The following is a 16,877-nucleotide window of genomic DNA, read 5'->3' as shown; positions in this document are numbered from 1 at the left end:
ACTGGCAGCAGTATTAGTCAGACTACCTGAAATTAAAGGAAAGCAAAACAGCTCTGGGGGTAGATACAGAGCATACAGACGCTTTAAGAACCATGTCTGATACTACCTCACAATATGCTTAGTCTGTGGGTGATATTTGTAACTCAGGGAAGATGATTTAACCTGATTCTGATATTTCTACATTTAAAATTTATGCTTGAGAACCTCCACTTGTTGCTCAGGGAGGCTTTAGCTGCTCTGAATGAATGTGTACAATCGCAGTGCCAGAGAAATTGTGTAGACTGGATAAATAATATGCAGTGCCGGTGTGTACTTATGTTTTTCCAATACCTAAAGAGGTTTACTAAAATTTTTCATAAGGAATGGGATAGACCAGGTGTGCCGTTCTCTTCCCCTCTTATTTTTTAGAAGAATGTTTTCTAATAGTTGCCACCACACGGGACTTATGGCAGACAGTTCTAAGGTGGAGAGAAGAGTTTCTACTCTAGCTAAGCGTACCACTACCTCTGGCGAGGACTGTTGTGCTTTTTAGATCCAATGGATAAAAAATGTTTATTCAACAAGGTTTTATCCTGCAGCCCCTTGCACGCATTGCTCCTGTCACTGCTGCTGCGGCGTTCTGGTTTGAGTCTCTTGATGAGGCTTTACAGGCTCCATTGGATGAATATATTTGACAAGCTTAGAGCACTTAAGCTAGCCAATTCCTTTGTTTTCTGATGCCTTTGTTCCTTTGACTAGACTAACGGCTAAGAATTCTGTTTTTTACTATACTGGCGCGCAGCGCGCTATGGCTTATATCATGGTCAGCTGTCGTGACTTTAATAAATAAGCTACTTAACTTCCCTTCAAGGGGCAGACCCTATTCAGGCCTAGTTTGAAGGAGATTATTACTTATATCACTGGAGGAAAAGATCATGCCCTTCCTCAGGACAGGTCCAAATCAAGGGACAAAAAAGGCCTAATTTTCGTGCCTTTCGAAAATTCAAGGCAGGTGTGGCATCAACTTCCTCTAAGGCAAAATAAGAGGGAACTTTTGCTCAGTCCAAGGCGGTCTGGAGACAACCGGACCTGGAACAAAGATAAGCAGGTCAAGGAGCCTGCTGCTGCCTCTAAAACAGCATGAGGAACGGACCCCTATCTGGTAACGGATCCTATAGGGGGCAGACTTCATTCTTCGCCCAGGCATGGGCAAGAGATGCCCAGGATCCCTGGGCATTGGAAATTATACCCCAGAGATATCTTCTGGATTTCAAAGCTTTCCCCCCCAAAAAAGGGGAGTTTTTGCCTTTCACATTTATCTGCAAACCAGATAAAGAAAGAGACATTCTTGCATTGTGTACGTGACCCATTCAGTTCCAATAGAGGAACAGGGACACAGTTTTCCTCAAATCGGTTTGTGGTTCCCAAGGAAAGGAAACCTTCAGACCTATTTTGGATCTAAAAGATCTTAAACAAATTCTTTAGAATTCTATCATTTAAGATGGAAACTATTCGTACCATCTTAACTATGATCCAGGAGAGTCAATAGAGGACTACAATGGATTTGAAGGATGCTTATCCTCACATTACGATGCATAAAGATCACCATCGGTTTTTCAGGTTTGCCTTTCTAGACAGGCATTACCAGTTTGTAGCTCTTTCCTTTGGGTTAACTACAGCCCCTAGAATCTTTATGGAGGTTCTGGGGTCACTTTGGCGGTCCTTAGGCCGCGGGGCATAGAAGTGGCCCCTTATTTAGACGACATCCTGATACAGGCGTCAAACATCCAAGTTGCCAAGTCTCATACGGACGTAGTACTGGCATTTCTGAGATCGCATGGGTGGAAAGTGAACAAGGAAAGAGTTCTCTATCCCCAATATCAAGGGTTTCCCTCCTAGGGATTCTGATAGATTTTGTAGAAATTAAAATTTACCTGACGGAGTCCAGGTTGTCAAAGTTTCTAAATTTCTGCCGTGTTCTTCATTCCATCCGCGCCCTTTGGTGGCTCAGTACATGAATGTAATCGGCTTAATGGTAGCGGCAAGGGACATAGTACCGTTTGCACGCCTACATTTCAGACCACTGCAACTATGCATGCTCAGCCAGAGGAACGGGGATTACACAGATTTGTTCTCCTGTTAAATCCGGACCAAGAAACCAGAGATTCTCTTCTCTGGTGACTATCTCGGGTCCATCTGTCCAAGGGTATGACCTTCCGCAGGTCAGATGGGACAATTGTTACAACAGATGCCAGCCTTTTAGGTTGGGATACAGTCTGGAACTCCCTGAAGGCTCAGGGATAGTGGACTCAGGAGGAGACCCTCCTAATGAATATTCTGGAACTGGGAGCGATATTCCATGCTTTTCAGACTTGGCCTCAGTTAGCAACTCTGAGGTACATCATATTTCAGTCGGACAATATCACGACTGTGGCTTACATCAACCATCAAGGGGGAACAGAAGTTCCCTAGCAATGTTAGAAGTCTTAAAATAATTCACTGGACAGAGACTCACTCTTGTCTAAAAGCTATCCCTATCCCAGGTGTTGAGAACTGGGAGGCAGATTTTCTAAGTCGTCAGACTTTTCATCCGGGGGAGTGGGAATTCCCTCCGGAGGGGTTTGCACAAGATCAAGCAGGAGAGTGCTTTGGTGCTTTTGACAGCGCCTGCGTGGCCACGCAGGACCTGGTATGCAGATCTGGTGGACATGTCATCCTTTCCACCACGGTCTCTGCTTCTGAGACAGGACCCTCTACCTCAGGGTCTTTTCAACCATCTAACTATAACTAATCTGAGATGGACTGCCTGGAGACAGAACGCTTGATGTTATCAAAGCATGGCTTCTCCGAGTCAGTAATTGATACCTTAATACAGGCATAAAAGCCTGTCTCTAGGAAAATTTAACATAAGATATGGTGTAAATATCTTATTGTTATGAATCCAAGGGTTACTCATGGAGTAAAGTCTGGATTCCCAGGATATTATCTTTTCTCCAAGATGATTTTGAGAAAAGGGTTGTCAGCTAGTTCTTTAAAAGGACAGATTTCTACTCTGTCTATTCTTTTGCACAAGCGTCTGGCAGGTATTCTAGACGTTCAGGCATTTGGTCAGGCTTTGGTTAGAACCAAGCCTGTGGTTAAAAATGTTGCTCCGCCATGGAGCTTAAAGCTGGTTCTTAAGGTTCTTCAAGGAGTTCCATTTGAACCTTTTCATTCCATAGATATCAAACTTCTATCTTGGAAAGTTCCTTTTTGGTAGCTATTTCCTCGGCTCATAGAGTCTCCGAGTTATCTGCGTTGCAATGTGATTCTCCTTATCTGGTTCTCCGTACGGATAAGGTAGTCCTGTGTACCAACCTGGGTTTTTACCTAAGGTGGTATCTAACAAGAATATCACTCAAGAGATTGTTGTTCCATTCTTGTATCCTAATCCTTCTTCAAAGAAGGAACGTCTATTACACAATTTGGACGTGGTTCGTGTTTTAAAGTTTTACTTACAAGCTACTACAGATTTTCATCAAACATTCACCTTGTTTGTTGTCTATTCTGGACAGAGGAGAGGTCAAAGGACTTCAGCAACCTCTCTGTCTTTTTGGTTAAAAAGCATAATTCATTTAGCTTATGAGACTGCTGGACAGCAGCCTCCTGAAGGGATTACAGCTCATTCTACTAGAGCTGTGGTTTTCACTTGGGCCTTTTTTAAATGTGGCTTCTGTTGAACAGATTACAAGACGGAGTCTTGGTCTGCGTTTCATACTTTTTCAAATTTAACAAATTTGATACCTTGCTTCTTCGGAGGCTATTTTTGGGAGAAAGGGTTTTTTACAGGCAGTGGTAACTTCCGTTTAAGTACCTGCCTTGTCCCTCCCATCATCCGTGTACTTTAGCTTTGGTATTGGTATCCCATAAGTAATGGATGATCCGTGGACTGGATACACTTAACAAGAGAAAACATAATTTATGCTTACCTGATAAATTTATTTCTCTTGTAGTGTATCCAGTCCACGGCCCGCCCTGTCACTTTAAGGCAGGTAATTTTTCCATTAAACTACAGTCACCACTGCACCCTATGGTTTTCCTTTCTCTGCATGTTTTCGGTCGAATGACTGGTAATGGCAGTTAGGGGAGGAGCTATATAGCAGCTTTGCTGTGGGTGGACTCTTGCAGCTTCCTGTTGGGAAGGAGAATATATCCCATAAGTAATGGATGATCCGTGGACTGGATACACTACAAGAGAAATAAATTTATCAGGTAAGCATAAATTATGTTTTTTTTAGCTAGTATTTTATTTGGGGGGTGGGGTTGGTTGTTTGGGTGGTGGGTTTCACTGTTGGGGGGGTTGTTTGTATTTTTTTTTTTATTTTTTTTTTTATTTTTTTTTTACAGTTAAAAGAGCTGATTACTTTGGGGCAATGCCACGCAAAAAGCCCTTTTAAGGGCTATTGGTAGTTTAGGCTAGGTTTTTGGGTTTTTTTTTATTTTGGGGGGGGCTTTTATTTTAATAGGGCTATTAGATTAGGTATAATTAGTTTAAATTTGTTTATTTTCTGTAATTTATTGTTTTGTTTTTTTGTACTTTAGCTAATTTATATAATTGTATTTAATTTAGTCAATTTATTTAATTATAGTGTAGTGTTAGGTGTTATTGTAACTTAGGTTAGGTTTTATTTTACAGGTACTTTTTCTATTTATTTTAGCTAGGTAGCTATTAAATAGTTAATAACTATTCTACCTAGTTAAAACAAATACAAACTTGCCTGTAAAATAAAAATAAACCCTAAGCTAGCTACATTGTAACTCTTAGTTATAGTGTAGCTATCTTAGGGTTTATTTTATAGGTAGGTATTTATTTAGTTTTAAATAGGAATAATTTAGTTAATGATAGTAATATTTATATTTATTTAAGTTAGTGGGTTTTAGGTTTAGGGTTAGACTTAGGTTTAGGGGTTAATAACTTTAATATAGTGGCGGCGACGTTGGGGACGTCAGATTAGGGGTTAATAAATGTAGGTTGGTGGCGACGATGTTAGGGACGGCAGATTAGGGGTTAATAATTAACTAATGTTTGCGAGGTGGGAGTGCGGCGGTTTAGGGGTTAATATATTTATTATAGTGGCCTCGACGTTGGGTGGCAGATTAGGGGTTAATAAGTATAGGTAGCTGGAGGCGACATTGGGGGCGGCAGATTAGGGGTTAATAAATATAATGTAGGTGGCAGCGATGTTGAGGGCAGCAGATTAGGGGTTCATAAGTATAATGTAGGTGGCAGCGGTGTCCGGAGTGGCAGATTAGGGGTTAAAAAATTTATTATAGTGTTTGCGATGTGGGAGGGCCTCGGTTTAGGGGTTAACAGGTAGTTTATGGGTGTTAGTGTACTTTTTAGCACTTTAGTTATGAGTTTTAGGTTACGGCGTTGTACCATAAAACTCTTAACTACTGACTTTTAAATGCGTTAGGACTCTTGACGGGGAAGGGTGTACCGCTCACTTTTTGGCCTCCCAGGACAGACTCGTAATACCGGTGCTATGGAAGTCCCATATAAAAAAAGGTTTACGTAAATCGTTTTGCAGTAAGGCCAAAGAAGTGTGCGGTGCCCCTAAACCTGCAAGATTTGTAATAGCAGCGGTAGTGAAAAAGCAACGTTAGGACCTCTTAACGCTGCTTTTTTAGCCTTACACACAACTCGTAATCTAGCCGTTTGTGTTGTGTACTAAAAAAAAAATATATATACATGTGAAGGGATATTCAGGGTTTCCTGGCAGATATCAGTATTACAACGTAACTATGGCTAATTTTGAAAAAAAAAAAAATGGTTTTGAAATAGCAAAGTGCTACTTGTACTTATTGCTCTATAACTTGCAAAAAAAAGCAAAGAACATGTAAACATTGGGTATTTCTAAACTCAGGACAACATTTAGAAACTATTTAGCATAGGAGTTTTTTGGTGGTTGTAGATGTGTAACAGATTTTGGGGGTCAAAGTTAGAAAAAGTTGGGGGGGGGGTGTTTCCCATTTTTATTTTTCATTATATTTTATAGTAAATTTTATATGATTTACCACGTCTGAGATTGCGGTAAGGATTGAAGTGTAAATGGCGATTGCGCTAGCGCAACGCAATTTTGCTCAACTTGTAATCTCAGCGCAATTAAAAAGGCTTGCGAAAAGACGATATCGCTTGCGCAAAGCAGTTTGTGCCTCACTTGCAATCTAGACCTTCATTTTTTTAAGATATTCAAATCTAGGACTAACTACATTTTAATCCATTTTAGAAGCTTATCACATAATGTAAAAATAAATATCCTTATAGACTATAATGGCTACTTTTGTATAGATTTTAATAGTCAAACAATTACATGCTCAGTTTTCTGACTTTCAACTATTGCTGTTGTTTGGATCATCAGCGGTTTCCTCTCGGGACACACAGTTCTCTGTGGTTCCCAAGTGATACTTCTACTGTGTGTTTAACCCCTTTTTGCAGGAGCTAAACAAACAGTAGAATACATTCTTTTTACATGGTCATCTGGTGTAGTATAATACATACCCATCCACATTAATTACGGGCATCAGTTATATGTTCCATTTCTTTTTTGAATAAGCAAGAAAATACATATGGCTTGACCAGTAAAGATTCCTACAATCACACAGCAGATCATTTTTTTTAGCTGTAATGCTCTGTACAAGCTATGATCTTGAATTTTATTATTTGGGATGCAGTGATAAAGTTACATTCATTTTGAATTTACAATGGCAAAAATGTTTGTTAAAGGCAGTGATTGAGTTTTAATTATTCTAAAGCGCTAAAAACTGATAATTTCTTGGCAATGCTAAGAACTGCGCCTTCTCTGAGCTTTTTGATTGCATCATAAGTTGTGCAACTAATTCAGTAATGTCCTTATTACGAATTGAATCTAAATATCTTGTCTTAGCAGCCCAAATGGATAGAGACTGATAAAAAAAAAACGCACCAGACAGGGAGGGACACTGATCTTAGTCATTTTTTTAACTTGTAAACACTTTTTTTTTTCTTTCCTTGTGTGTCTGGAGGAATATCTAGGCACATTTCTTGCACTATCACTATCTCAGAATCACTATTAAAACCACATACCATCAAAATAACATCCTTTTCTAAAAGAGCATCAACATAATTTAAGGTCTTGTGGAAGAATGACAATCTGGTTCAACATTGCAATAACAAAATGCCCAATAGACTGATTTTGAAAACTACAGATACATTATTTATACATGTATGTAATTAGGTCATTTCAAAATTAAACTTGCATCTGCTCTAAGTAATAGCTTTGTGTAATGGAGTAATATTAGTATTTCAGCTATTGTAATATTAATAAGAAAGCTCTGCTTGTTACTTGTAATGTTTTGTATTTATCTGAGCTTTAAGAGTCATTTGATTGCAACAATTACATGCTGTAAGTTGTTAGAGCATGCCGTAGTTTTATTACTGGCCCATCTAATAATGGACTAGGTTAAAAGTGGAGCACAGTTCACATTGCAGAGTCTGTTATGTTGCCTTGGTCTTGCACAAAGAATAACACATTATGATTTTAAAAGTGGATGGTTACAAAGTGTTAACAGGTGCATCTTAACGTGGCTGAAACCTTTTTTTACTGCACCCTTAGACTTTTAAAGGGACAGTAAAGTCAAAATAAAATTTTCAAGATTCAGAAAGAGCATGCAATTGTAAACAACTTTCCAATATATAATGGGAGCTATCTGCTTATTGGTGGCTGCACATATATGCCTATTGTCATTGGCTTACCAAATGTGTTCAGCTATCTCCTAGAAGTGTATTTATTCTCCTTCAACAAAGGATACCAAAAGAATGAAGCAAATTTGATAACAGAATACAAATTGAAAGCTATTTAAAACTACATGCTCTTTCTAAATAAAATACAAATTTGAGGTTTCTTGTCCCTTTAATGGATGGAGCAGAGAGTGCTATTAGTACAGTCATTGTGCTGGTATCACAAGTGGTTGTGTGGTGCTCGAGTGCATTCCAAAATATCTGTCAAATTTAGCACTTTTTGTGACCTGAAGTAAATGATTAACTCTAGCAAAACACATGGAAATGTTATGGTAATAAAGAATTTGTTATATTTAGGCGTAATACTTAGGAAACAAAGGTTTATTAATGGGGAAAAGGGTTTTGTGGCAGATTTAAAGGGACATGGTATACAGTGAGGGGAAAAAATTATTTGATCCCCTGCTGATTTTGTAGGTTTGCCAACTGACAAAGAAATGATCAGTCTATAATTGTAATGGTAGGTTTATTTGAACAGGGAGATACAGAATAACAACAAAATCCAGAAAAACGCATTTCAAAAAAGTTATACATTGATTTGCATATTAATGAGTGAAATAAGTATTTGATCCCCTATCAATCAGCAAGATTTCTGGCTCCTATGTGTCTTTTTTTTTTTTTTTTATTAACGCAGGTAACGAGCTGATTAGGAGCACACTCTTAAAGGGAGTGCTCCTAATCTCAGCTTGTTACCTGTATAAAAGACACCTGTCCGTGTCCACAGACGCAATTAATCAGATTCCAAACTCTCCACCATGGCCAAGACCAAAGAGCTGTCCAAGGATGTCAGGGTCAAGATTGTAGACCTACACAAGGCTCGAATGGGCTACAAGACCATCACCAAGCAGCTTGGTGAGGAGACAACAGTTGGTACGATTATTCGCAAATGGAAGAAACACAAAATAACTGTCAATCTCCCTCGGTCTGGGACTCCATGCAAGATCTCACCTCGTGGAGTTTCAATAATCATGAAAACAGTGAAGAGTCAGCCCAGACCTACACGGGAGGATCTTGTCAATGATCTCAAGGCAGCTGGGACCATATTCACCAAGAAAACAATTGGGACAGGTTTTTCCATCAGGAACAGGAAAAACCTCAGGAGCTTTATAAACAGAATTTAAACGTTTACTAGTTTTGTTATCAAGAGGACCAGACTCCTCAATATCCAAAGTAACCAAAACTTCTTTCAACAATGAACGAATATACTCAATCTTACAAAGATAAGTTGCTTTATCAATGTCAATATCTGAAGAAGGATCTTCTGAGTCAGAGAGATCCTCATCAGAAGTTGATATATCGGTAAAATCAGTATGTTGTCGGTCATTATAAAATTCATCAGTATCATGAGAAGTTTTAAAAGACCTTTTACGTTTATTAGAAGGCGGAATAGCAGACAAAGCCTTCTGTATCGCATTAGCAATATCATTTTTCATATCAACAGGGATATCATGTTGATGAGGATCTCTCTGACTCAGAAGATCCTGCTTCAGATATTGACATTGATAAAGCAACTTATCTTTGTAAGATTGAGTATATTCGTTCTTTGTTGAAAGAAGTATTGGTTACTTTGGATATTGAGGAGTCTGGCCCTCTTTATAACAAATCCAGTAATCGTTTAAATTCTGTTTATAAACCTCCTATGATTACTCCTGAGGTTTTTCCTGATGCTATTTCTGATGTGATTGCTAAGGAATGGTCTAAGCCTGGTACTTCGTTTGTTCCTTCTTCTAGGTTTAAAAGGTTATACCCTTTGCCAGTGGCTAATTTAGAGTTTTGGTAAAAAGTCCCTAAGGTTGATGGGGCTATTTCTACTCTTGCCAAGCGTACTACTAATCCTATGGAAGATAGTACTTCTTTTAAGGATCCTTTAGATTGGAAAATTGAATCTTATCTGAGGAAAGCTTATTTACATTCTGGCTATATTCTCAGGCCTGCTATTTCTATGGCTGATGTTGCGGCTGCATCGACTTATTGGTTGGACAGCTTGGCACAACGGGAAAAAGATTCTGATTTGTCTAGCATTGCTCATTAGCTTCAATATGCTAATCATTTTCTCTGTGATGCTATTTTTGATATCCTCAAGATTGATGTTAAAAATTATGTCTTTGGCTATTTTAGCTAGAAGAGCTTTATGGCTCAAACCATGGAATGCTGACATGGTATCTAAATCTAGGTTACTATCTCTATCATTCCAGGGTAATAATTTGTTTGTTTCTCAGTTGGATTCTATTTCCACTATTACTGGGGGGAAGGGAGTTTTTTTGCCCCAAGATCAAAAATCTAAGGGTAAAGCTTCTAATCGGTTTCGTTCCTTTCGTCAGAATAGAAAACAGAAAACCACTTCTTCCCCTAAGCACTCTGGCTCCAATTGGAAGCCATCTTTGCGTTGGAATAAATCCAATCCTTTTAAGAAACCAAAGCCAGCCCCCAAAACTGGATGAAGGTGCGGCCCTCAATCCAGTTCTACTGGTGGGGGGCTGATTGAAATTATTTCAAGATGTTTGGGCAGGTTCCGTTAAGAATCATTGGATTCAGAATATTGTCTCTCAAGGGTATTGAATAGGTTTCAGAATAAGACCTCCTGTGAGAAGGTTTTTTTCTCTCTCGCGTTCCAACAAATCCTGTGAATGCTCAGGCCTTTCTGAAATGTGTTTCAGATCTGGAGCTTTCAGGGGTAATTGTACCAGTTCCACTTCTGGAACAGGGTCTGGGTTTTTATTCCAAATTCTTTCAGACCAGTTCTGGATCTTAAGGTTTTTGAATCGTTTTGTACGGGTCCCAACTTGCAAGATGGTGACTATAAGGACTATTCTGCATTTTGTACATGTCCACAATAGACTTAAGGATGCATATCTTCACATTTCGATTCATCCAGACCACTATCGGTTTCTGAGATTCTCTTTTCTAGACGGGCATTACCAATTTGTTGCTCTTCCATTTGGCCTAGCGACAGCTCCAAGAATCTTTTCGAAGGTTCTTAGTGCCCTTCTATCTGTAATCGGAGAGCAGGGTATTGCAGTGTTTCCTTATTTAGATATCCTGGTACTGGCTCAATCTTTTCATTTAGCAGAATCTCACACAAATCAACTTGTGTTGTTTCTTCAAAGACATAGTTGACGGATCAATTTACCCAAGAGTTCCTTGATTCCTCAGACAAGGGTCACCTTTTTAGGTTTCCAGATAGATTCAGTGTCCATGACTCTGTCTTTAACAGACAAGAGACAAATGAAATTGGTTTCAGCCATTCGAAACCTTCAGTCTCGATCATTCCCTTCAGTGACTATGTGCATGGAAGTTTTAGGTCTCATGACTGCAGCATCGTACACGATCCCCTTTGCTTGTTTTCATTTGAGACCTCTGCAGCTTTGCATGTTGAACTGAATCAATGGTGCAGGGATTATACTCGGATATCACAATTTATATTCTTAAATACCAACACTCAACTCTCTCTGACTTAGTGGTTAAACCATCACCTTATTGTTCAAGGGGCCTACTTTGTTCGTCCTGCTTGGACTGTAATTTCAACAGATGCAAGTCTCACAGGTTGGGGAGCTGTCTGGGGGTCTCTAACAGCACAAGGGTTTTGGAATCCTCAAGAGGCAAGGTTACCAATCAATATTTTAGAACTCTGTGCTATTTTCAGTGCTCTTCAGGCTTCGCCTCTATTAATGAGAGAATCGTTCATTTTCAGACAGACAATATCACAACTGTGGCATATGTCAATCATTGGGGTGGATTTGCAGTCCTTTAGCGATGAAAGAAGTATCTCGAATCTTGGGCAGATTTCAACTCTGGTCTAATTTCTGCGATACATATCCCAGGTGTAGACAATTGGGAAGTGGATTATCTCAGCCGTCAGACTTTACATCCAGGGGAGTGGTCTCTCCATCCAGATGTATTTTTTCAGATTGTACAGATGTGGGGTCTTTCCGAAATAGATCTGATAGCTTCCCATCTAAACAAGAAACTTCCCAAGTATCTTTCCAGGTCCAGGGATCCTCAGGCGGAGATGGTGGATGTGTTAGCAGTTCCTTGGTTTTACCAACCTGCTTACATCTTTCCGCCTCTAGTTCTTCTTCCAAGGGTGATCTCCAAGATCATAATGGAACAATCACATGTGTGGTTGCATGTAACTCTGTGTCTAATAGTGTATCTCTTGTTAGTGTGTGGATGCATGAATGTTTTGGTGTTACTAAGGCCACTACATGTAGTGCATCCAAGACTCCTATAGCATCCCCATTTCGGGGGATTTAACCATGTAGTACTCTTTTGTAACTTTCCACTGGATCCACTTTAACCAGAGTGTCTCATATTGATTTAGACCTTCTAAATACAACTCTTGGAGGTCCCATCTTGGTAAAAGGTAGGGTAGTGTCAGTACTGACAATTTCCCTGTTTTTTTCTCAATGCTGCTGGATAATCTTTCTTGTCCACCGTATAGGTTGTAAGATAAGACAACCTATTGTCCATCGGCCTGCAGATTTGAGGTGACAAGGCCTCCTCTTGTTGCAGATCCCAGAATCTTTTTAATTGGTTGTCAATCTGTATTTCATCATAGCCACGTTGTAAAAACCTCTTCTTCATTTCTAAGAGTTGTTTTTTTGCTGGAGCCGGGTCACTATTATTTCGAACTACTCGCTTGAATTGTGATACAGGGAGTGCTCTCTTTAATGCAGGAGGATGGCAGCTAGTAGCTTGTAATAAGGAATTCTTATCCGTTTCTTTTTGGAATAGAGTTGTGAGTAGTTGCTGTTCTTGTTTGTAAATCTTAAGTCCAAAAAATCTACCATTTCTCCACTAAAATGTATTTTGAATTGGAGATTAGGAAGGACCTGATTTAGCCGCTGAAACCACAACTGCAGATCTGTTGATGGGCCATCCCATATCATAAACAAATCGTCTATTTAGTGGAGAAATGGTAGATTTTTTTGGACTTAAGAATTTACAAACAAGAGAAGCAACTACTCACTACTACACTTTTTTAATTAAAACTCACTCTTTACATTAGTTTACTTTCAACTTGTAATATGTGCGCAACAAAGTAGAGCCTGTCATTTTTGCTTTAGACTGCCCCTTGTAACACCTGTACAATAAACCATGTCAATACAATTACAGCAATTCATTCCAGTCAGCACACTGATACAGAGGAAGTGACATGTGTCCTCCCTAATTCAACTTTGCCTATCATTTTATTTACCCACTTTTACTATTCTCATTTCAGTTCATGTCTGTAACATAAATGGTGAATCAGAGATGCACACAGCGCTGGATCTCAGGTACGAAGATTATATACTAAAGCTTAAATTTGTTTCAAAACTTAGGAAACAGCCAGTATACAGAGTAGATGGTCAAGCACACATTTTTTAGTAGCTACGGAAATATCTTATATAGGGATCTAAGTCGAAGAATGCAAAAATAAGAGCTAGAATTTTAGGAACTACAGGCCCTTAACTTTGGGGGCTTGTCCCTATTATTTAATTTGTGATGTGTACACCACATACTGGGTTATTATAACATACTCTATCTCTAGACTGGGTGTAAGTATATTTTATTCAATATAGGTAATTTATTCAACCAGATCAGAAATGTGCGTCACTCTAGTAAACCTGTGCCACAGCTGTCATGAATACTGCAGCAAACAACAAAACCAAGGAGACCTGCATAGCCTTGCGAGTAAAAAAACTTGTGTCCGAATTTATTACCTACTGTATTAATAGAAATATTCTATAGACATAGGGAAATTACGCTATAGACACACGTATCACCTTTGAATGGTGAATGAAAAAAAGGCTTTCCATTTAGCATTTAGTAGAACAGTTTTTGTTTTGTGTTTTTTTAATCAATAGGGGTTTATTTTAGGTGATACAACAAAGGTTTTTTTTTGGTTAAGCACACCACAAAGACTATTTGCAACCTAGCACACACATTGTGGAAGTGCTACCAAGGTGACCAGCAATGATTAATTGAAAAAAACAAGAAAGTGTAGGTGCACATTCTACCACTAGAGTCCACATAGTTATAGCATATTTAAATATATACTTCAATTTGCTAAATATACTTGCACTCTTCAAATAAGATTGGGGATAAACATCTCACACAATAATATCGACATATTTAAATTGCAAAGAATATTATCAGAAAAATATGCTTTTAAATAAAAATGGGATCTTAGTCACACAATATGATCATATTATTTTAGGTGCCCCTCTTTCAAATATACAAAAGGCAGTGAGTTCCTGGTGCTTAAGTGTTCACTTACTGGAAATCTGAAACACTTTGCACAGCTCTCCTCCTGCAACAAAATACATTTATTTGATCTGGGTGATGGGCCTGTAATCTTTTTGTGTGCAGAATCTTGTCAGTAGAACCCCAACATACTGTTGTATTTGCAAAAAATGCTTTACCTCTGCTCCATGCAGAGAGCATACTTCCCAAACAATGCCTGTGTTTGTGCTGATATACACACCAGAAATAAGCATGTGGTATTCTAGGGCCAGGAATAGGACACGTTTTCAAGTTCTGCTGGCTTTAACATAGAAATATGGTTCTCAAGGCTGCAAAAAGACAGTTTAATATTCGTTCATAGAGTGGTTTGAATTGGTTTGCAAGGGGTTTTAATCAGTGTGTGTTCTGATTTTTTTATGGGATACTTTCCATAAACCCCCAACTCCCACCAGCGTTCCGAAAATATATATAAACTAATTTAACATTTGTCGTTTCTATGTGCTAATATTTCTAAACGCAATGATTTCTGGGGAGGGTTTCAGCAATCACAGGTAAAAAAGTACATAAAAAGTATAACTTAACCATGCAGGGTAATAAAGAAATACACTGCTGCAGAATATAATAAATACAATCCTACTGTTTGCAGTATGCTACGCACAAATAATGACAGGATAATAAGATAACCTATTACCTTCTCATTCAGGAATTTTTAAATACAGATATATGAATATAAAATTGAATATTACACCTTGATTACAGGCATCACCTTTTATATGAAATATGTTACTCCAAAAAAAGGTTATCAACTTGAAGTTACATGTTAAGAAGATTCAGGCAAATTACTGATACCGCGAGTAATGCTAATAATATTCACAAGTTACTAGATCTGCAACAACTATATTATCGATAATAATTATTATGAAAATAGTTGTCAACGAATCTCATAATCAATTAGTTGTTTTGCAATTAGTCTGTGCACAGCACCAACTGCTCCAATGAGCTCCTGCACTTGGTATTGTGTTTTTATGGTTATGCCCTTAGCCTAAAGGACGTCTACAGACATTTACTTTTTCACTTTTTCTGAACAGTATAAGTTTACAACTACCCTTGGCTTATGTGCAACCAAGAAATAATCGGAGTCATCATTTGGATTGTTTATATTAAATCAGGTGATTTGGGACTATGTTTTGCATGATTTAGTGCCGAGCTTGTTATTTACACCTAGCACTAGACTGATGAGATTTGTTATTTGAATTGATGTGCACTATTATCTGTTTGCACAATTATTAGCGGATTGCTTGCTATTGTTGATTATATTACTGTATAGATAAATGTGTAAGGCTTTGTCCTGGTATTGATATAGTCAGTCATTAGCGCTTTTGACTTTTTTTTTTTCTTTTTTTTTTTTAAATATTTTTAATTAATTGTAATATGAACCAAATTCAACCTCTAAAAGTATATATCTGTTATTTTAAGAGCAGACTAGATATTTTTTCCCTAACCTTTATAGCTGGTTATTTATCATTGCATATAGAAATTCAAGATATTGTTATAATGAAGTCTAGGCTTACTTTAAGAAGCCCCTTGCATTGGTGGAGTTAACAAAGATAAATATCCCACCAAGGTTGTGTTAAAGTTTTAGTCTGAAGTTTATATTTATAACACTCAGTATGTGGATTTTATTTTAAATATGGGATTTTTTATTTATTTTTAATCCGATTTAATCGATTATGAAAATAATCGTTAGTTGCAGCCCTACAAGTTACTTATACCTGTGCATACACAGTAAACATACAAAACCCAAGCAAGAACTTCTTGGCTATATACAACGTATGTACTAACATAGAAAAGGACTGAACCTATGGAAATCGCTGCTGCAATACACTTAGTATAAACTTTTACCAATCACAAACAATGTCTACAAATAGCTAGATGTGAAAATAACCACAGGGAAAAAAAATTGGAAATGTGCACAGGTGCGTTCCATTGTTAAGTAGAAGTATTTTTGCAATATACTTCCATTAGTAAAAAAATGCATCTATTACATACGCACATATGCTGTGCCCGTGCACCAGTATTCAGACACTGCACCTTCAGTGGCATATATATGACACAAATGAAGTCTTCACAGGCACAATACATACCACCACCACTGATGCGTGGGCCCTCACGGTAAATGTGCGTATGCCACTGAAAAGCAAAAATAACTTTTACTACAAGTATTTTTGCTAATGGAAATATAATGCAAAAATGCTTTTACTTAAAATTGAAATGCACCCGTGCACATTTCAATTATGACCTTTCTATCCCTTTAAACATTCAATAAATACTAGACATAATTATGTATTCAATGCAAATATTAGTCTTAGAATAATATGTAGATAAAAGAGGTTTAGTTTCTATAAAGTAGTTTCTAGTAATGGGTGCCGCCATGTTTGAAAATGTTCCTCATCTCTTCTGCTGAGGACAAATAGGGACAGATATAAAACTTCAATAAAAAGACTGCAATCAAGGCTGTGTGAAAACCCTGTTAGATAATTACTCAATCCTATGTTTCTCTCAGCGTGTTTCCACAATCTATTTTATTGCCTAGCCCTAGTTTATACCTGTACCTATTTGTCCTCAGCAGGAGATATAGATAAGGGGAAGCTTATGTTCAGACATGGCTGCATCTATTGCTCTGTGGAATTTAGAAAACCAAACCAACAATTTGACAGCTAAATTATAGGAAAAGGAGACTCAAAATAAATTAAAAGTATATTGCAAGGTTTTTATTTATTTACACATAATTAAACACTTTATATTACAATGCCATACTGTTTAATATCTCTTAATAGTCTATTATATCTCTTTCTGC

At 37.9% G+C, this 16,877-nt stretch overlaps 1 protein-coding gene across 1 annotated transcript in view; it reads left to right on the top strand.

Moving 5' to 3' along the window:
- Nucleotides 1-16,877, top strand: part of LOC128644513 (DDB1- and CUL4-associated factor 11-like) — a gene marked incomplete at its 3' end in the record, with an annotated part of 165,635 nt that overhangs the window by 58,600 nt on the left and 90,158 nt on the right. Inside the window, exon 8 of the mRNA XM_053697097.1 lies at nt 13,017-13,071. Within this exon, the coding sequence (XP_053553072.1) occupies nt 13,017-13,071 (55 nt within the window). The remainder of the gene's footprint in view (nt 1-13,016; nt 13,072-16,877) is intronic.

This window comes from Bombina bombina, unplaced genomic scaffold, assembly GCF_027579735.1.
Source record: "Bombina bombina isolate aBomBom1 unplaced genomic scaffold, aBomBom1.pri scaffold_798, whole genome shotgun sequence".
NCBI classification, from domain to species: Eukaryota; Metazoa; Chordata; class Amphibia; order Anura; family Bombinatoridae; genus Bombina; species Bombina bombina.
The sequence above is the reverse complement of the archived record's forward strand: the minus strand, read 5'-3'. Positions and strand labels throughout refer to the sequence as shown.